The 21,070-nt window shown below is 45.4% G+C and overlaps 1 protein-coding gene across 1 annotated transcript in view; it reads right to left on the bottom strand.

Moving 5' to 3' along the window:
- Positions 1 to 21,070, bottom strand: part of SCN4A (sodium voltage-gated channel alpha subunit 4) — a 177,115-nt gene that overhangs the window by 44,610 nt on the left and 111,435 nt on the right. The window contains exons 11-13 of the mRNA XM_073582357.1: positions 12,482 to 12,631; positions 10,857 to 10,971; positions 8,865 to 9,103 (exon numbers count right to left, since the gene is read on the bottom strand). Of these exons, the coding sequence (XP_073438458.1) occupies positions 8,865 to 9,103; positions 10,857 to 10,971; positions 12,482 to 12,631 (504 nt within the window). The remainder of the gene's footprint in view (positions 1 to 8,864; positions 9,104 to 10,856; positions 10,972 to 12,481; positions 12,632 to 21,070) is intronic.

Consider the following 21,070-nt stretch of genomic DNA (forward strand, 5'->3'; position numbering starts at 1 on the left):
AACAATGGAAAGGACACCATTGTAGGCATTTACTACAGGCCGCCTGTGCAAGCTGAAGATATGGATGAACTCTTTATGCATCAAATGGCCAAGTTCTCCAAAAAATATGACATAGTTGTCATGGGAGATTTCAACTATCCAGACATTTGTTGGGAATCTCTCTCAGGCAAAACTAACAGGTCAAGGAAATTCTTATCCTCTCTTGCTGACAACTTTATCTTCCAAAAGGTAAAGGAGAAAACAAGGGGAACTGCTACCTTGGATCTAATCCTTATAAACAGGGAGGAAATGGTTGAGGAGGTAAAAGTGGCTGGGACCCTAGGAGGTAGCGACCATGCTATTTTAGAATTTTGGATAACTAGAGGCGGAAGACCTGTGAAGACTCAGACGTCAAGGTTAGATTTCAGAAAGGCAGATTTTAAGGGATTCAGAAAGAGAATTGGAGGGATCCAATGGCTGGATATCCTTAAAGACAAAAATGTCCAGGAAGGATGGGAAATCTTGAAAAATGAAATTCTCAAAGCACAGTTGTTAACAATTCCGAAAAGAGGGAAGAATAGGAAGCATTTAAGGAAACCAGGATGGATGAACACAGAACTTAAGCACATGCTAAAAAGGAAGAAAAAAATGTTTAAAATGGAAAGAGGGAGGCATATCTAAAGAAGAATATAATGCTGTCTGCAGAACCTGCAGGGCACAAATCAGATTATGTAAAGCTGAAAATGAATTGAGGCTTGCAAGAGATGTCAAAAGCAATAATAAAGGATTTTGGGGATATGTCAAAAGTAAAAGAAAAGTCAAAGATGCTATAGGATTTTTACAGGATGAAAATGATGAAATGGTAAGACAGGATGTTGAGAAGGCTGGACTTTTAAATTCCTATTTTGCATCTGTTTTCTCTCAGAAAGGAAATGTAACATCAACTGTTATTCACTGTCCTATTAAGGGAATAGAAGAATCCAGGATATCTATAAACAGAAAGATAGTGAGGAAACACTTAGCTAACCTAAATGAATTCAAGTCTCCAGGTCCAGATGAATTACACCCCAGAGTACTGAAGGAGATAGCAGAAGAAATTTTTGAACCCCTCTCCATAATCTTTGAAAATTCTTGGAGAACAGGAGATGTGCCAGAAGACTGGAGAAGAGCAAATGTTGTTCCTATCTTCAAAAAGGGGAAGAAGGTGGACCCAGGCAACTATAGGCTGGTGAGTCTGACTTCTATACCAGGAAAGATCTTTGAACAAATTATTAAACAACATGTATGTCAATACCTGGATAAGAATGAAGTGATTAAACAGAGTCAGCATGGGTTTGTAACTAATAAGTCATGTCAGACTAATTTAATTTCCTTCTATGACGGTATTACTGATTGGGTGGATCAAGGAAATGCTGTAGATATAGTATATCTTGACTTCAGCAAAGCATTTGACAAAGTCTCTCATACAATCCTTATTGAAAAAATGACTAAGTATGGAATGGACAAGGCAACTGTTAGGTGGATTCATAACTGGCTTAGTGATCGGACCCAAAGAGTGGTCGTAAATGGCTGCACATCCAGTTGGAAGAATGTCTCAAGTGGGGTACCACAGGGCTCTGTCCTGGGCCCTGTATTGTTCAACATCTTTATCAACGATTTAGATGAAGGAATTGAGGGTAAACTGATTAAATTTGCTGATGACACAAAGCTAGGAGGGATAGCTAATACTAGAGAAGAGAGAGAGAGGATTCAAAAAGATTTAAATAAACTGGAGAAGTGGGCAGCAACTAACAGAATGGTTTTTAACAGGGAGAAATGCAAAGTACTACATCTGGGCAATAAAAATGAAAAAAGCATATATAGAATGGGAGGAATAGGGCTAAGTGACAGCACATGTGAAAAAGACTTGGGTATACTAATAGATCACAGACTGAATATGAGTCAACAGTGTGATGCAGCAGCAAAAAAGGCAAATGCAATTCTAGGATGTATTAACAGAAGCATACAGTCTAGATCACGTGAAGTAATTATTTCCTTCTACTCCTCTTTGGTCAGACCTCATCTGGAATATTGTGTCCAATTTTGGGCACCACATTTTAAAGAAGACATCAACAAACTGGAGCAAGTTCAGAAAAGAGCGACCAGAATGGTGACCGGTCTGCAAACCCTGTCTTATGAGGAAAGGTTGCAGGATTTGGGAATGTTTAGTTTGCAAAAGAGAAGACTGAGAGGAGACTTAATAGCTGTCTACAAATATCTAAAGGGCTGTCACATTGTAGAAGGATCAACTTTATTCTCATTTGCACAAGGAAATACTAGAAGCAATGGGATGAAGCTGAATGGGAGGAGACACAGATTAGATATTAGAAAAAACTTTTTGACAGTTAGAGTGATCAATGAGTGGAACAGGCTGCCACGAGAAGTGGTGAGTTCTCCTTCAATGGAAGTCTTCAAACAGAGGCTGGACAGACATCTAACTGGGATGATTTAGCGAATCCTGCTTTGAGCAGGGGGTTGGACCAGATGGCCCAGGAGGTCCCTTCCAACTCTACGATTCTATGATTCTATGATCTCCCATGTGCCCAGTTTCTGCCTTTCGCCTAAGGGCTGCTAAGGTAGTGTCACCCTCTATTTCTCTCCTAAACTCCTCTCTGTCCCAAGACTCTCCCAATGTGGTAGCAGTGAACGTATTGCTTACCGACTCTGATGCGGTTCGTGGTGGTTGCTCTCCGGTGAGGTCCGGATGATGTAGTGCTTGAAGGGCCTGTAGTCGGGTGATTGCTCCCACAAATTGGCTCTGTAACTCCCCAATGTCGTTACCAAGGAGGATATCTGCAGGAAGTCCTCCCATAACTCCAATCCAACACAGTTTTTCTCCACAACCATAATCCAAACGCACAGAAGCTCGCTGTATATATTTGCGGGCACCCCCCCGCCAGGACAATGGGAATTCCCGGACCCTGGTAAATTGCCTCGGTCGAACCACACGGGGGTCAGCGATAGTCAGGAATGCCCCCGTATCTCTAAATCCTGACACTTTGTATGCATCAATTAAGACATCCTGCAGGTGGCGTTGCCATTGCTCTGAGTAGCTAAAGGACAGAGGCTGGAGTCCGTACACTCCAGGAGGAGTATCTGTGATGCCGTGGTCGGTGGTCCACTCTGGTTGGGGTGATGGTAGCTCTTCCTCAGGCGGGGTGGAGTGCACAAGATGCACTGGATGAGGTGGGGCTGCAAGGGGCTCCCTCCGAATCCTGGAGGGACAGCCAGAATGCAAATGTCCAGGTTGCCCACACCCATAACACCTCCTCTCTGTGATACCCCCAGGTTGTGGTCAGAACTGTTGGGGCCTAGGATTGTGAGGCGTGATTGTCATCGGCTTGCGACTAGGTGGAAGGGCAGATATAATTGGAGGGGGACGGGGCGCGGAAGCAGGCCATGGTTCATTGTCCAGAAGCCTCCTCCATTGCGGCCAGATAGTAAGGGCTTCATCGGCAGGGGCTGCAGCTCTATCCACTGTACATGGCGTGCGCTCCTGGACCCATTCCCGTACCTCTGCTGGGCACTTGGCAAGAAATTGTTCTATAAGAAACGCCTGTATAACATCTTCCACAGTAAAGGCGTTTTCTGCTTCCAGACATCTCCGACATGCCTGGGACATCTTATGTGCATACATCCTAAACGATCCCCCCCCCGTGGTGCATGGGAGGTCTCGGAACTTGGCCCTGGTGATAGCATGGTAATCCAGGATAGTCCGCTTTACAATGTTATAATCCCGATTCCGGGGTGCGTCAATGGTTCGGCAAGCCTCCGCCATGCTTCCGTTCAGGAGCCTCACTAACAAACGCATCCAGCTAGAGTGGGGCACCTCCATCACAGCACACTGCTGCTCAAAGTCTTTGAAGAACCCCTCCACATCTCCGGAAGCCTCATCAAATGGCTTAAACTCTGTTCGGGTGATCCGTACAGGCTCCCGGATCGTTGCGGTTACACTCCACATTGCGTTACTCCCTCTTTCAAGCTCCATTGCTTCCTGTCTCCGCTGTGCCCAGCGGGCAGCCTCCTCCTTGTACTCCTGAGAGACCCCGGGGCCCAGAACCGCAATCTCTTCTTCGTACCACACCAACCACTGGCTTTTCTGGATGGGGATCCCTGTCTCCAGTGCTCGTCCTTCAGACATCTTGGAGGAGGTGGCCCACCAGTAGATCGATTAAGGCTTCTTTAGTAAGTCCCTGGTAGTTCAGGCCCAGGTCTCTGGCTCTCTCCTGTAAACTGGATACAGTCCAATTTCTGTACTCACTCTGTGGGTAGTTCTCCATTGGGTTACACTCTATTGATCCCACCACTGCCACCAGTTGTCACGGGGTCCTTCTCCGATGCCACACAATCAACAGAGCGAGGGAAGGGTGAACAATCCCAAGGCCTTTATTATAGGCAAAATTAGAAGGTCCATAAACAATTCACCACACTGAGGATACAATAGTCCAGAACAAGAATGTAGTCCAGTAACAGGATAAAATGTCCAGGGAGACGAGATTCCAAAACACCCATCTCCCTAGTGCAGCCATCTCCTCAGTGCAGCTATCTCCCTAGTGCAGCCATCTCCCTAGTGCAGCCATCTCCCTAGTGCAGCCATCTCCCTAGTGCAGCCATCTCCCTAGTGCAGCCATCTCCCTAGTGCAGCCATCTCCCTAGTGCAGCCATCTCCCTAGTGCAGCCATCTCCTCAGTGCAGCCATCTCCCAGTGCAGCCATCTCCTCAGTGTATCCATCTCCCCAGTGCAGCCATCTCCTCAGTGCAGCCATCTCCCTAGTGCATCCATCTCCTCAGTGGAGCCATCTCCCTAGTGCAGCCATCTCCCCACTGCAGCCATCTCCCCACTGCAGCCATCTCCCCACTGCAGCCATCTCCCTAGTGCAGCCATCTCCCTAGTGCAGCCATCTCCCTAGTGCAGCCATCTCCCTAGTGCAGCCATCTCCCTAGTGCAGCCATCTCCCCAGTGCAGCCATCTCCCCAGTGCAGCCATCTCCTCAGTGCACCCATCTCCCTAGTGCACCCATCTCCCCAGTGCACCCATCTCCCCAGTGCACCCATCTCCCCAGTGCACCCATCTCCCCAGTGCAACTATCTCCCCAGTGCAACCATCTCCCTAGCGCATCCATCTCCCTAGCAAAGCCATCTCCTCAGTGTACCCATCTCCCTAGTGCAGCCATCTCCCTAGTGCAGTCATGTCTTCAGTGTACCCATCTCCCTAGCACACCCATCTCCCCAGTGCAGCCATCACCCCAGTGCAGCCATCTCCCCAGTGCAGCCATCTCCCCAGTGCAGCCATCTCCCCAGTGCAGCCATCTCCCCAGTGCGGCCATCTCCCCAAAGCAGCCATCTCCCCAAAGCAGCCATCTCCTCAGTGCAGCCATCTCCTCAGTGCACCCATCTCCCCAGTGCAGCCATCTCCCCAGTGCAGCCATCTCCCTAGTGCAGCCATCTCCTCAGTGCAGCCATCTCCTCAGTGCAGCCATCTCCCCAGTGCAGCCATCTCGTCAGTGTACCCATCTCCCTAGTGCAGCCATCTCCTCAGTGCAGCCATCTCCCCAGTGCAGCCATCTCCCCAGTGCAGCCATCTCCCCAGTGCAGCCATCTCCTCAGTGCAGCCATCTCCCCAGTGCAGCCATCTCCCCAATGCAGCCATCTCCCCAATGCAGCCATCTCCCCAGTGCAGCCATCTCCTCAGTGCACCCATCTCCCTAGTGCAGCCATCTCCCCAGTGCAGCCATCTCATCAGTGTACCCATCTCCCTAGTGCAGCCATCTCCTCAGTGCAGCCATCTCCTCAGTGCAGCCATCTCCCCAGTGCAGCCATCTCATCAGTGTACCCATCTCCCTAGTGCAGCCATCTCCTCAGTGCAGCCATCTCCCCAATGCAGCCATCTCCCCAATGCAGCCATCTCCCCAATGCAGCCATCTCCCCAGTGCAGCCATCTCCTCAGTGCACCCATCTCCCTAGTGCAGCCATCTCCCCAGTGCAGCCATCTCATCAGTGTACCCATCTCCCTAGTGCAGCCATCTCCTCAGTGCAGCCATCTCCTCAGTGCAGCCATCTCCTCAGTGCAGCCATCTCCCCAGTGCAGCCATCTCCCCAGTGCAGCCATCTCCCTAGTGCAGCCATCTCCTCAGTGCAGCCATCTCCCCAGTGCAGCCATCTCCCCAATGCAGCCATCTCCCCAATGCAGCCATCTCCCCAGTGCAGCCATCTCCTCAGTGCAGCCATCTCCTCAGTGCACCCATCTCGTCAGTGTACCCATCTCCCTAGTGCAGCCATCTCCTCAGTGCAGCCATCTCCTCAGTGCAGCCATCTCCCCAGTGCAGCCATCTCGTCAGTGTACCCATCTCCCTAGTGCAGCCATCTCCTCAGTGCAGCCATCTCCCCAGTGCAGCCATCTCCCCAGTGCAGCCATCTCCCCAGTGCAGCCATCTCCTCAGTGCACCCATCTCCCCAGTGCAGCCATCTCCCCAATGCAGCCATCTCCCCAATGCAGCCATCTCCCCAGTGCAGCCATCTCATCAGTGTACCCATCTCCCTAGTGCAGCCATCTCCTCAGTGCAGCCATCTCCCCAGTGCAGCCATCTCCCCAGTGCAGCCATCTCTCTAGTGCAGCCATCTCCTCAGTGCACCCATCTCTCTAGTGCAGCCATCTCCCCAGTGCAGCCATCTTCCTAGTGCACCCATCTCCTCAGTGCACCCATCTCCCTAGTGCAGCCATCTCCTCAGTGCAGCCATCTCTCCAGTGCAGCCATCTCCCCAGTGCAGTCATCTCCCCAGTGCACCCATCTCCCTAGTGCAGCAGTCTCCTCAGTGCACCCGTCTTCACAGTGCAGCCGTCTCCACAGTGCAGCCGTCTCCACAGTGCAGCCGTCTCCACAGTGCAGCCGTCTCCACAGTGCAGCCGTCTCCACAGTGCAGCCGTCTCCACAGTGCAGCCGTCTCCACAGTGCAGCCGTCTCCACAGTGCAGCCGTCTCCACAGTGCAGCCGTCTCCACAGTGCAGCCGTTTCCACAGTGCAGCCGTCTTCCCAGTGCACCCATTTCCCCAGTGCAGCCATCTCCTCAGTGCAACTATCTCCCTAGTGTAGCCATCTCTCCAGTGCAGCCATCTCCTCAGTGCAGCCATCTCCTCAGTACAGCCATCTCGTCAGTACAGCCATCTCGTCAGTACAGCCATCTCCTCAGTACAGCCATCTCCTCAGTACAGCCATCTCCTCAGTACAGCCATCTCCCTAGTGCAGCCATTTCCTCAGTGCAGCCATCTCCTCAGTGCAGCCATCTTCCTAGTGCAGCCATCTCCTCAGTTCAGCCATCTTCTCAGTTCAGCCATCTTCTCAGTGCACCCGTCTCTCTAGTGTAGCCATCTTCTCAGTGCACCCATTTCCCCAGTGCAGCACTCTCCTCAGTCCAGCCATCAACTCAGTGCACCCGTTTCCCCAGTGCCGTCATCTCTTCAGTGCACCCGTTTCCCCAGTGCAGCCATCTCCCCAGTGCACCCATTTACCCAGTGCACCCATCTCCCCAGTTCACCCGTTTCCTCAGTGCAGTCATCTCCTCAGTGCACCCATTTCCCCAGTGCACCCATCTCCTCATTGCACCCGTTTCCCCAGTTCAGCCATCTCCTCAGTGCACCCATCTCCCCCCTCCCTCCCCGCTGGACTCATTCTCATCTCCCCCCTCCCTCCCTGCTGGGCTCATTCTCATCTCCCCCCTCCCTCCCTGCTGGGCTCATTCTCATCTCCCCCCTCCCTCCCTCCCCGCTGGGCTCATTCTCATCTCCCCCCTCCCCGCTGGGCTCATTCTCATCTCCCCCCTCCCCGCTGGGCTCATTCTCATCTCCCCCCTCCCCGCTGGGCTCATTCTCATCTCCCCCCTCCCCGCTGGGCTCATTCACATCTCCCCCCTCCCTCCCCGCTGGGCTCATTCTCATTTTCCCCCTCCCTCCCTGCTGGGCTCATACTCATCTCCCCCCCAGGCTCATACTCATCCCCCCCACTCATCTCCCCCCTCCCTCCCCTTTGGGCTCATACTCATCTCCCCACTCTGGGCTCATACTCATCCCCCCCACTCATCTCCCCCCTCCCTCCCCTTTGGGCTCATACTCATCTCCCCACTCTGGGCTCATACTCATCTCCCCCCTGGCTCATACTCATCCCCCCCGGGCTCATACTCATCTCCCCCTCCCTGTATGCATGGCTGGGCTCACCTCGTGTGGTCCCTGCATGTATCACGTTTACCGCTCCAGGCACCGGCATTCTTACGGTGTGTGTGAGCGATCGCGTCATACCGCTCATTAGGGTCATGAATATGGATGCCACGCCTATGGGAGAGGAGTGGCATCCATATTCATTACTGTAATGAGCGGTATCACGTGACCGCTCACACACAGAAAGAATGCCGCTGCCGGAGACCATCGGAGCTGCAGGCACCGCTGGAGCCGAGGAGGTGAGTATGATGTCTTCAAGAGGGGAGGGGAGGAGAGGGGAGTGAAAGGGAGCGGAGGATCTGACCTGGACTTCTATTATTAAAAAAAAAAGATTTTGCCCAGGTGCCACCCCCCCGCATCGTCCCACCCTAGGCACGTGCCCGCAGGTGCCTAGTGGCAAATACGGCCCTGTGTGCCATATAATCATTGTGATGACATTATTCCAGCACTGTATGGAGGTTTTATTTGAGCACCGCTAGTCCATTTACTGCTGTGTGTACTCTTATTTCATCTAGCCGAGGAAATCTCCTCATCATGCTTTTACCAGGAGCCTTCACAGACCATGATATGGCTAGAATCCCGGTTATGCGTTTTGAAGCCCACCTAATAATGGTATCATTTGACAGTAGGCACTTACCAGGTTGCCCACAGTTAGCACATTCTCAAACTTTTCTGTCATTGGATAATGTTCCATGGCCATGAAAAGTGTATTGAGAACAATACAGATTGTGATCCCAAGGTCCACAAAAGGATCCATGACCACAAAGCGAACAAACTCCTTGAACTGTATCCAGGGTTTACAGCAGTCCCATTTCAAGAAAATGTTTGCAAACTTGTACCACCAAGGTGGACAGGGCTGTTGTGCCTCCTCTAGTTCTGCAGGAAGGAAGACATTGAGCCATGTTAGTGACATATAAACAATACAGGATAGCATATGTCAGTGTGGCACAGATTATAACACTGTCTATGCTGCAAAGGCTTGGATAAAGTGTAACTGAGAGCCCCTTTTCTACAGCTTCAAGAGAACCTGACTGCTGATACATGCTGCTTGATCCACAAGCAGCATGTATCAGGCACTGGCTACAGGATCGCAGCCAGGAATGTCTGACTCTGAAACGCATTATAGAGAAAAAGATACTTGAAAAGCCACCAGGGACTGAGCCACGCTGGAGACTAGTCAGACAGGCGAGTCCCCGGGGGCGGCTTCACCCAACCCGCTGCCCTGAGTTGACAGGTCTCTCCCTATATGCGCTAAGTTTTTCTCACTTCAATTCTGGGGTACATTCGACTTGCTGATTACTTTACTTACATTTCTGATAAGATGCTTCATATTTCTAAACTTAAAGAGTAACTAAACATTTATTTTTTTAAAATAATTTTGTCCTGCATGGACACTTTGCAAATTGATTTATTAGAGATTTTATCTTCATTTTTGTAAAAAAAAAAAAAAAATTGCATGGAAGTGGCTCCCAAACCTCTGCTTTTCCTCAATCTATCTAAATGCCTTGAGAGCACTGAAGTACAGATGATGGCAGTGAAAGGGTCAGCACCTGCATCCTCCTCTGCAGGTGCAGATGCTGACAGTCCCACCTTTGTCCCTGTATAGTATACTGAAATAGAGGCATTGGATTTACTTTCACAAGTACAATTTTCTCATTATGTCTACCCAGAGTGATATACATGTATTACAGATGGGCGAACCCATCTGCAGGATTGCTGCCCACAGCTGTCAGTTTTCCCTGGCTAGGTATCAAAAATACAGGGAAACCATGCCATTTTTTAAAAATTATTATTATTTAGAGCTGTTATTAGTGGCAGCAGGCGAAGGCTTATGGCAGTAGTAGTCCCATCAGCCGACGCTGTCATCTGACAGCACTCTGACCAGTGGTATCTTACAGCCGATCAGAGCCGCCGAAGTTTCTCGCGAGAAACACCTGGTGTTTGGGGGGCCCAACCTGAACAGTACCGTGGACTTCCTGTTGAAGTCTGTGTTCGAAGTCCATGCTCGAATAGTAGGTGTTTGGTACGGACCCTGAATTTTCCTATTTGGGTTCGCCCATCATAAATATGTCTATAGAGATCTAAATCAGAGGAGGACGCTTTCACAGCCAGCATCAGTGCTTTCAAGACAGGATATTTTTGTTACAGGACTGAAGAAAACGCCCCTAATAAAGTGATCTGCAAAGTTTTATACAGTAACTTTCCATGCAGAATAAAATTACAAAAAAAGAAAGGTTTAGTTACTTTTTAAGATTGCTGGAATAAAAGTACAACATGAATTTATATGTTCACACTTATTTATCATTTGGCACATGATGAGATGTCTTGAAGCCAGAAAATTAAATTCATGCCTGCTATGATAAGGCCTGAATTTGCCCCATTTTCAGACTTTAGAATTAATACGTTTGTCTAGCTGTTATAGATCACACCTACTCCAGTCAAACACAAACAATTTTCTTGGCAGTTTTCTGCTTTGACATGGACTTCAAGAAGACGTATTTTTGCGCATATTGCATCTTTTGTGCACTTTGCAACTTTTTACGGGGGAGTTTATGCAAAAAAATTAGTGTATGCCTAAGGTTCTAGATGTGCAACATTGGTTTGTTAAATACCTTCCCATTTCACAGACCTTCTATCATGGCTTCAGAAACAACACTAACAGAACTGCCTGTTCTCTTTTGCAAAGTTGGTTCCTCCAAATACATCTTGGAGTTCTTCTCAAGATCAGTCTTTACTGAGCTGACCTGGGAAGGAGGAGAAGACATGTTCTTAGATGGTCATTCAAGCTCGGCATGCAGGTACTGTATACAGATACCCAAAACACAATCATCCGCGTGCAGTAGCATCTTTCCCTTATCTTTAGGTATACTAGCTCTGAGCTATGGTCATTAGCTCTATAGTTACAGACTTCCTGGGATCCTGGGTGGAGTATGACCATGGACAACATGTATGGAGAAGTAAGTGTCCCCCCACCCACATTTGCATTGGTTTACCTCCAGGCGCTATGGTTTCCAAAAACATAATAATAGAAGTCATATACTTTCTATGACATTGGCCCTAGTGTGAATGTGTGTCAGAAAGGAACTAAATTTTGGACAGTGATAAAGGGAAAGGCAAAGGTAAGACATGAGGACTGTAGTAAGAAAATCCAGCAGCCTCATTGTATACCCCGAGACACAGAGGAACACCTTTTGTTGATGTTCTATCATAATCGAAAACACTTCTTCCCCAAATCAAGATTTTCACTCTGGTTATGATGAAGGTGTGAGTTGGAGTTGGTTGCTCCTGATTCATTAATAGGCACACGCCTTTTAATGAATCAGGAGTGTCTGACAAGTGGTGTGTGCCTCTCCGTGCACCACACCAGAAATCTTACTCCAGTCATGGATTGGAGTAAGATTTCTGGCATAAGTGGCCCCCACCAAAATGGATGATGCTTGGAGAAACTGGTGTGAACACTTTTTCAATTTTGTGACTTTTCAAATTCTGGCAAAATTGCTTTGATTAATTGGGGCCTTTTTTTTTAATTCTGTTGCATTTTTTCTGCAGGTGTCAAAATACACAGCGGCAATCTGCTTAGATTATTGCATTTTTAGTGCAATTTTTTATGTTTCCCCTTTTTTATGCTTCTAATTCAGATTTTGAATCAGTGTTTTTTATGCATTTTTTGGGCTATATGTACTTGGCATATTTTAGATGTCTGAGCAGCTGTTAAGTTTTCCCAGGCAATGCCGCTTCAAGAATATGTGGGCGGTGGTTTTCCTGAGTGACTTTACCGGTGGCTCAGCTGTCATTTTTGAGTCTCTTACTCTCGACTGTTGAGTATAGAGAGTGGGTGGCGTCCGAGCTGAAGTCACCCAAAGAAATAAGCATATCATTTTTTTTAACCACTTTAGGGTTTGTGTACCCTGAAGTGACATAAGACAGAACATGTGCACAACAATGTGATTTTGACCTTGCTGTGCGTCATGTTCATTTTATAGGGAGCTTTTGCAACATTTTTCAGGTGGAAAACTGCATTTTTCACATGCATTTTTTATGCTCCCAACAGAAGTTTACAAAGGAAAAAAAGGCATGAAAACCATATCACTACATAGGGTCTTTAAAAGCAAAGTAGGCCTGTGTTTTTAAGAAAGTAGTGGTGCTCATGCTGGCAAACAGATCATAAATGTATTTTTTTTCCAACTAGAAAGTATGAACAAGACACTGGAAATAAAAAAAATAATAATAACAGGAAAACTTAATGGGACTCACATCATCTTCTACGGCATCAACGGTGTCTATCACCACTCGAGGTATCATTCGTCCATTGCAGTCCATCTTCTCTTTGTCTTCAGCTAAATCTGCTTCTGTTGATTTTTTTATGTCTTCATTGACAAGTCCCAAAGAGGCCATGCTGGCTTTCTAGAATGAAAAATATATAAGTGGCGCTAAACATGAATACATCCAAGATAACAAACCGTAGATATGTATGATAAACTGTGCTACAATAAGTGTAAGTGTCGTTGTATCTCAATCAACCAATCATTGGTATAATACAAGACATGGGAAAACTTGGGGACAGGACAGTTAAAGGAGTGGTCCTAAATACAAATTTTCATCCTAAATCCCTCTCTATTTAATGCCATAATCTAAACTATTTCTAATATTCTTGAATTAAATATTGCCTATCCTTCTCTTTCTACACTATCTAACTGCTATTCTATTTTTTTCCTACTTCCTATTTGATGACACATCATTTGAGAATCCCAGTGCATGCTAGGACACACAAACAAAGCATCATCAGGGGGCAGAGGCTGCGGTCACTGCCATGGCCCCCACACCATCCCTGACATGAAGCGTTGGGCTAGTACCTGCACCATGTGCACTGTGCACAATGACAGCGCGCAGTCTGTTGCAGGCTCAGATCAGCAGTAACAAGCCATTAAGAGAGCAATGTCAGCATACCCAACGTGCTAACATCACTTGCTTAGGCAGCGCTGGTCTCTGCATGCTGAGTATTCTGACACCACTGTTGCTGACTCGATACTGCTGATGTGAGTTGTTGAGCAAGCTGTCATTGTGCACAGTGAGCAGGGACTACCCTGTGCCACTGAAATGAGCATCACAGATGATGCATTATTTCAAGGAGGGGGCAGAGGCTATTGCAGCGACCGCAGGGTCTACCCTGATGATGCTATATTTGAGTATCCCAGCATGCACTGGGATTTTCAAACAAAGTGTCATCAAAAAGCAAGTACAAGAAAAAGAAAAGCATTTAGATAATGCAGTTAGGGAAGGATAGGGAATTTTTTATTCAAATATATTCTAAAATAGTTTACATTATTGCATTAAAGGGAATCTGTCACCCCATTTTCGGCCTATGAGCTGCCACAGCCATCAGGGGCTTATCTGCAACATTCTATAATGCTGTAGATAAGCCCCAGATGTAACCTGAAAGATCAGAAAAACAAGTTAGATTACACTCACTGGGGGGGCGGGGCGGTGGGTGTCGCGGTCCGGTCCGGCGCCTCCCATCTTCTAGAGATGATGTCCTCCTTCTTACTTCTGCTGGCTGCGGCTCCTGTACAGGCGTAGTTTCTCTGCCCTGTTGAGGGCAGAGTAAAGTACTGCAGTGCGCAGGTGCCGGGAAAGGTCAGAGAGGTCTGGCGCCTGCGTACTGCAGTACTTTACTCTGCCCTCAACAGGACAGAGAAAGTATGCCTGCGCAGGAGCCGCAGCAGAATAGAATCATAGAATCATAGAATCGTAGAGTTGGAAGGGACCTCCTGGGCCATCTGGTCCAACCCCCTGCTCAAAGCAGGATTCGCTAAATCATCCCAGTCAGATGTCTGTCCAGCCTCTGTTTGAAGACTTCCATTGAAGGAGAACTCACCACTTCTCGTGGCAGCCTGTTCCACTCATTGATCACTCTGTCAAAAAGTTTTTTCTAATATCTAATCTGTGTCTCCTCCCATTCAGTTTCATCCCATTGCTTCTAGTCTTTCCTTGTGCAAATGAGAATAAAGTTGATCCTTCTACAATGTGACAGCCCTTGAGATATTTGTAGACAGCTATTAAGTCTCCTCTCAGTCTTCTCTTTTGCAAACTAAACATTCCCAAATCCTGCAACCTTTCCTCATAAGACAGGGTTTGCAGACCGGTCACCATTCTGGTCGCTCTTTTCTGAACTTGCTCCAGTTTGTTGATGTCTTTTTTAAAATGTGGTGCCCAAAACTGGACACAATATTCCAGATGAGGTCTGACCAAAGAGGAGTAGAGGGAAATAATGACTTCACGTGATCTAGACTGTATGCTTCTGTTAATACATCCTAGAATTGCATTTGCCTTTTTTGCTGCTGCATCACACTGTTGACTCATATTCAGTCTGTGATCTATTAGTATACCCAAGTCTTTTTCACATGTGCTGTCACTTAGCCCTATTCCTCCCATACTATATATGCTTTTTTTATTTTTATTGCCCAGATGTAGTACTTTGCATTTCTCCCTGTTAAAAACCATTCTGTTAGTTGCTGCCCACTTCTCCAGTTTATTTAAATCTTTTTGAATCCTCTCTCTCTCTTCTCTAGTATTAGCTATCCCTCCTAGCTTTGTATCATCAGCAAATTTAATCAGTTTACCCTCAATTCCTTCATCTAAATCGTTGATAAAGATGTTGAACAATACAGGGCCCAGGACAGAGCCCTGTGGTACCCCACTTGAGACATTCTTCCAACTGGATGTGCAGCCATTTACGACCACTCTTTGGGTCCGATCACTAAGCCAGTTATGAATCCACCTAACAGTTGCCTTGTCCATTCCATACTTAGTCATTTTTTCAATAAGGATTGTATGAGAGACTTTGTCAAATGCTTTGCTGAAGTCAAGATATACTATATCTACAGCATTTCCCTGATCCACCCAATCAGTGATTCCGTCATAGAAGGAAATTAAGTTAGTCTGACATGACTTACTAGTTACAAACCCATGCTGACTCTGTTTAATCACTTCATTCTTATCCAGGTATTGACATACATGTTGTTTAATAATTTGTTCAAAGATCTTTCCTGGTATAGAAGTCAGACTCACCGGCCTATAGTTGCCTGGGTCCACCTTCTTCCCCTTTTTGAAGATAGGAACAACATTTGCTCTTCTCCAGTCTTCTGGCACTTCTCCTGTTCTCCAAGAATTTTCAAAGATTATGGAGAGGGGTTCAAAAATTTCTTCTGCTATCTCCTTCAGTACTCTGGGGTGCAATTCATCTGGACCTGGAGACTTGAATTCATTTAGGTTAGCTAAGTGTTTCCTCACTATCTTTCTGTTTATAGATATCCTGGATTCTTCTATTCCCTTAATAGGACAGTGAATAACAGTTGATGTTACATTTCCTTTCTGAGAGAAAACAGATGCAAAATAGGAATTTAAAAGTTCAGCCTTCTCAACATCCTGTCTTACCATTTCATCATTTTCATCCTGTAAAAACCCTATAGCATCTTTGACTTTTCTTTTACTTTTGACATATCCCCAAAATCCTTTATTATTGCTTTTGACATCTCTTGCAAGCCTCCATTCATTTTCAGCTTTGGCTAATCTGATTTGTGCCCTGCAGGTTCTGCAGACAGCATTATATTCTTCTTTAGATATGCCTCCCTCTTTCCATTTTATAAACATTTTTTTCTTCCTTTTTAGCATGTGCTTAAGTTCTGTGTTCATCCATCCTGGTTTCTTTAAATGCTTCCTATTCTTCCCTCTTTTCGGAATTGTTAACAACTGTGCTTTGAGAATTTCATTTTTCAAGATTTCCCATCCTTCCTGGACATTTTTGTCTTTAAGGATATCCAGCCATTGGATCCCTCCAATTCTCTTTCTGAATCCCTTAAAATCTGCCTTTCTGAAATCTAACCTTGACGTCTGAGTCTTCACAGGTCTTCCGCCTCTAGTTATCCAAAATTCTAAAATAGCATGGTCGCTACCTCCTAGGGTCCCAGCCACTTTTACCTCCTCAACCATTTCCTCCCTGTTTATAAGGATTAGATCCAAGGTAGCAGTTCCCCTTGTTTTCTCCCTTACCTTTTGGAAGATAAAGTTGTCAACAAGAGAGGATAAGAATTTCCTTGACCTGTTAGTTTTGCCTGAGAGAGATTCCCAACAAATGTCTGGATAGTTGAAATCTCCCATGACAACTATGTCATATTTTTTGGAGAACTTGGCCATTTGATGCATAAAGAGTTCATCCATATCTTCAGCTTGCACAGGCGGCCTGTAGTAAATGCCTACAATGGTGTCCTTTCCATTGTTCTGTCCTTGTATTCTTACCCAAACAGTTTCCACAGAACTCCCAGTCTCTGAAGCTTCAATCTCTGTGCAGATATACGCGTTTCTAACATACAATGCGACACCCCCTCCTCGTTTATCAAGTCTGTTTCTTGCAAATAAGTTGTATCCTTCTAGTCTTGTATTCCAATCATATGTATTGTCCCACCAAGTTTCAGTGATTCCAATGACATCATATTTCTTTTCCTGTGTTAGTAGTTCCAATTCTCCTTGTTTGTTGCCCATGCTTTGTGCATTAGTATAGAAACATTTTAGTTTGTGATTGGTTTCTCTTTCTCCAATATTTTTATTAATTAGATTATTTCGTCTTTGTTCTTCCTTTCCACTTCTAATAGCAGAGTTCTCAATAGCATTTGTCAGGTGTATGGCTTTTTCTGGTCTTTTGCTTCCCTTCCCATGTTGTTCTAGTTTAAAGCTCTCCTTACAAGTGTAGCAAGGCGACTTCCAAATACATGCTTTCCAGTCTTCGTAAGGTGCACCCCATCTCTAGCAAGTAGTCCATCGTATAAGTAGTTCACTCCGTGATCCAGAAATCCAAATCGTTGCTGACGGCACCATCGACGTAGCCAGTTGTTTACCTGCAGAATCTTATTTGTCCCCACATGTAGTAGCAGGAATGGGTAGTCATCTGTAGGTCTGAAGAGTCCTGATATCCTGTCAGACACATCTTTAATTTTTGCACCTGGAAGACAGCACATTTCTCTTGAAGTTATATCCGGTCTGCAGATAGCGGCCTCTGTTCCTCTCAACAGGGAATCCCCCATGACCACCACTCTCCGTTTCTTCTTCACAACATTTTTCTTTCTCCATCCAGGAGGACTCTGAAGGCGTACAAGGTTGCTGTTTGTTGGCAAAGTCTTATCCAGATGTATTTCTTCATCGTTTTCCTGCGTGAGAGCCTGGTACTGGTTTCTGAGCAGTATGGGTGCTGACTGCCTCCTGATCCTCCTGCTTCTCTGGGTCACATGTCTCCATTCCTCTGTTTCTTCAGGTGCACTTCGAATTTCTTCTCTTTCTGTAACATGAAGAGATAATTCTGCTCTGTCCAAGAACTCTTCACCTTCCTTAATGATCTTCAACGTAGCTAACCTCTCTTCGAGATTTTGCAACTTTTCCTCCAACAGGGACACAAGCTTGCATTTGTGGCATGTGAAGTTTGGCTTTTCCACTGGTAAATCTGTGAACATGTAGCAAGAAATGCAGCTCACCAAATGGCTCCTGGCCTCTTCCATCTTGAGATTTCTTAAAAACGATGAAAGATGAGCCAAAATTCGGCGTGCGGTTTTTCCGATTTCCTCTTTTCAGCTGCAACGGCCAAAACCCAGTGATCGTTGAGCTCGCGGAGACTCTTCACTTATCCCAGAAGGCACTGGGAATATGCAAATGATCTCCTCAAGACTCTTCCCCTGGTTTTCCGATTTCCTCTTTTCAGCTGCAACGGCCAAAACCCAGTGATCGTTGAGCTCGCGGAGACTCTTCACTTATCCCAGAAGGCACTGGGAATATGCAAATGATCTCCTCAAGACTCTTCCCCTGGTTTTCCGATTTCCTCTTTTCAGCTGCAACGGCCAAAACCCAGTGATCGTTGAGCTCGCGGACACTCTTCACTTATCCCAGAAGGCACTGGGAATATGCAAATGATCTCCTCAAGACTCTTCCCCTGGTTTTGTAAGAAGGAGGATGTCATCTCTAGAAGATGGGAGGCGCTGGACCAGATCCCCGGGTGAGTATAATCTAACTCTTTTTTCTTATCTTTCAGGTTACATCGGAGGATTATCTAGAGCATTACAGAATGCTGTAGATAAGCCCCTGATGGCTGTGGCCGCAGCTTATAGGCCAAAAATGGGGTGACAGATTCCCTTTAAATAAATAGGTATTTAGGATGACAATTAATTTGGATTTCGGACCACCCCTTTAAGAAGAAAAATTAAATGTAAGTTCAATTTAACAAAAAAAAATTGAGTCAGTTGTTATTAAGTTTTTTTTATTTAATATTTGTTTTTTATATCAGTGGAGGTCAAATTCCTGATCAGCTGAGGATCCCACATTGCACCAAAAGCAACAAACTCCATACATTATCTAGTGGCTTGTTTGTAAGAGAGCCACTGCACAATGTACAGAGATCTGCCATTTCAGATCTTACAATTTGCTTTATCACCTTGAATCAGTTCAGTTCAAGGTGTCAAGAGTCGGACCTCAACCATTGTGATATTAATGACTTATTCTGGTCATGGTAAACCCTTTGAGGCTGAGGTTACATGGCAAATTTGGCAGTGACACAAGTTGCCAAAGAGTGCTCTATGCAGCATAATGCAAGTGAAGAGGGTCCCACTGCAACCGCTACAAGTAAATCACTGAAAATCTACGTTCTGACAGTTGTATCTTCTTGTGGACCATAACATGGTCATGCTCACTTGCATAATGCTGAATAATCTGTGGCTGTGCATCTTGTCTCAAGGCCAAAGTTGCCGTGCCTCCTGTTGTAGATGCATTCACGCAGAATTGTATTATTCACCTTAATGTAACTAAAAACACGGGATTTAAAGCTGTCTGGTAAAAAAGAACAAGAGTCTAACCCATTAAAGAACTTTGTGAGAATATAGATGAGATAAAATAAAATTATAGAGATCCTTTTTTCTGTAGATTAACCCCTTAAACATTCTAAATTATACAAGAAAACTATATAACAATTATATTTTATAGTATCAACTGCTTGATTAATACTGTGGTGTTCAGAGAAAACATTTGAAGCCAGCCAGGGACTATACAGTCATGCCCTAAAGTGTTGGCACCATTGATATTGTTCCAGAAAATGAAGTATTTCTCCCAGAAAATTATTGCAATTACACATTTTGTTATACACATGTTTATTTCCTCTGTGTGTATTGGAACAACACAAAAAACAGAGAAAAAAATGCAAACTGGACGTTTCACAATAAACCCCAAAAATGACCCGGGCAAATTGTTGACACCTTCAAATTAGTATTTGGCTGCACACCCTTTGGAATAAATAACTGCAATCAATCGCTTCCTATAACCATCAAAGAGCTTCTTACACCTCTCTACTGGAAATTTGGACCACTTTTGTTTTGCAAAATGCTCCAGGTCTCTAACTGAAGGTTGCCTTCTTCCCAGGTGTTCAATGGGATTTAGATCCGGACTAATTGCTGGACACTTTAGAACTCTTCAGCGTTTTGTTTCCATCAATTTGTGTGTGCTTCTTGAAGTATATTTGAGATCACTGTCCTGCTGGAAGACTCATAAACTAGGACGCAAACTCAGCTTTCTGACAATGGGCACTACATTGTGATCCAAAATCTTTTTGGTAATCTTCAGATTTCATGATGCCTTGCTCAAAGTCAAGGCACCATGTGTCAGAGGCAGCAAAACAACCACAAAACATTTTGCACCTCCACCATATTTGACTGTAAGTACTGTGTTCTTTTCTTTGAAGGCATCATTCTCTTTTTGATAAACAGTAGAATGATGTGCTTTGCCAAAAAGCTTTATCTTGGTCTTATCTGTCCCCAAGACACTTTCACAGAAGATTTCTTGCATACTCACATACATTTTGGCAAACTGCAGTCTACTTTTTTACGTCTTTGTGTCAGCATAGCATTTAATTTCATTCAAATGTCGTCGGATAGTTCATGCTGACACTGATATATCCTGAACTTGGGGCTTCATATACACCATCAAGACTATCATTACTTGCAGTCTTTCATCAATTTTTCTCTGTAGTACACTTCCAGGGAGATTAGCTACAGTGCCATGGGTTGTAAACCTCCTGATTATGTTGTGCACTGTTGACAAAGGAACATCAAGATCTCTGGAGATGGACTTGTAATCTTGAGATTGTTGATATTATTCAACAATTTTGGTTCTCAAGTCCTCAGACAGTTCTCTTCTCTTTTTGCTCTCCATACTTACTCTGGCACACACAGACACACAATGCAAATATTGAGTTAGCTTCTCCCCTTTTTATCTGGTTTCAGGTGTGATTTTCTTTTTGCCCACACCTGTTACTTGCCACAGGGGAGTTTGAACATGCATCACATGCTTGAAACATAGTTGTTTAGTGTTTCCCAGCATTTCTGGAAAGGTGCCAGCAAATTGTCCATCCCATTTTGGGGGTTTTGTGTGAAATTATGTCCAGTTTGCTTTTTATTCTCGTTTTTTTTTGTGTTGTTGCAATAGACACACAAAGGAAATAAACATGTATATAACAAAGCATGTGTAATTATAATAATTTTCTCGGAAAAATACTTCATTTTCTGGAACAATTGGAAGGGTACTGACACTTTCGGCCATGACATGGCAGCTTGTTCATGCTCTTACACACGTGGTCAAAATTGTTGGTACCACTCGTGTAATGACAGAAAAACACACAATGGTCACAGAAATAACTTGAAGCTGACAAAAAAATAAATACAAAATCGATGAAAATGAAAAAATGAAAGTCAGACATTGCTGTTCAACCATGTTTTCACAGAATGTTTTAAAAAATAAACCTCATGAAATAGGCCTGGA

Source organism: Dendrobates tinctorius, unplaced genomic scaffold (assembly GCF_039654945.1).
Source record: "Dendrobates tinctorius isolate UK_male_01 unplaced genomic scaffold, ASM3965494v1 ptg000071l, whole genome shotgun sequence".
Lineage (NCBI taxonomy): Eukaryota > Metazoa > Chordata > Amphibia > Anura > Dendrobatidae > Dendrobates > Dendrobates tinctorius.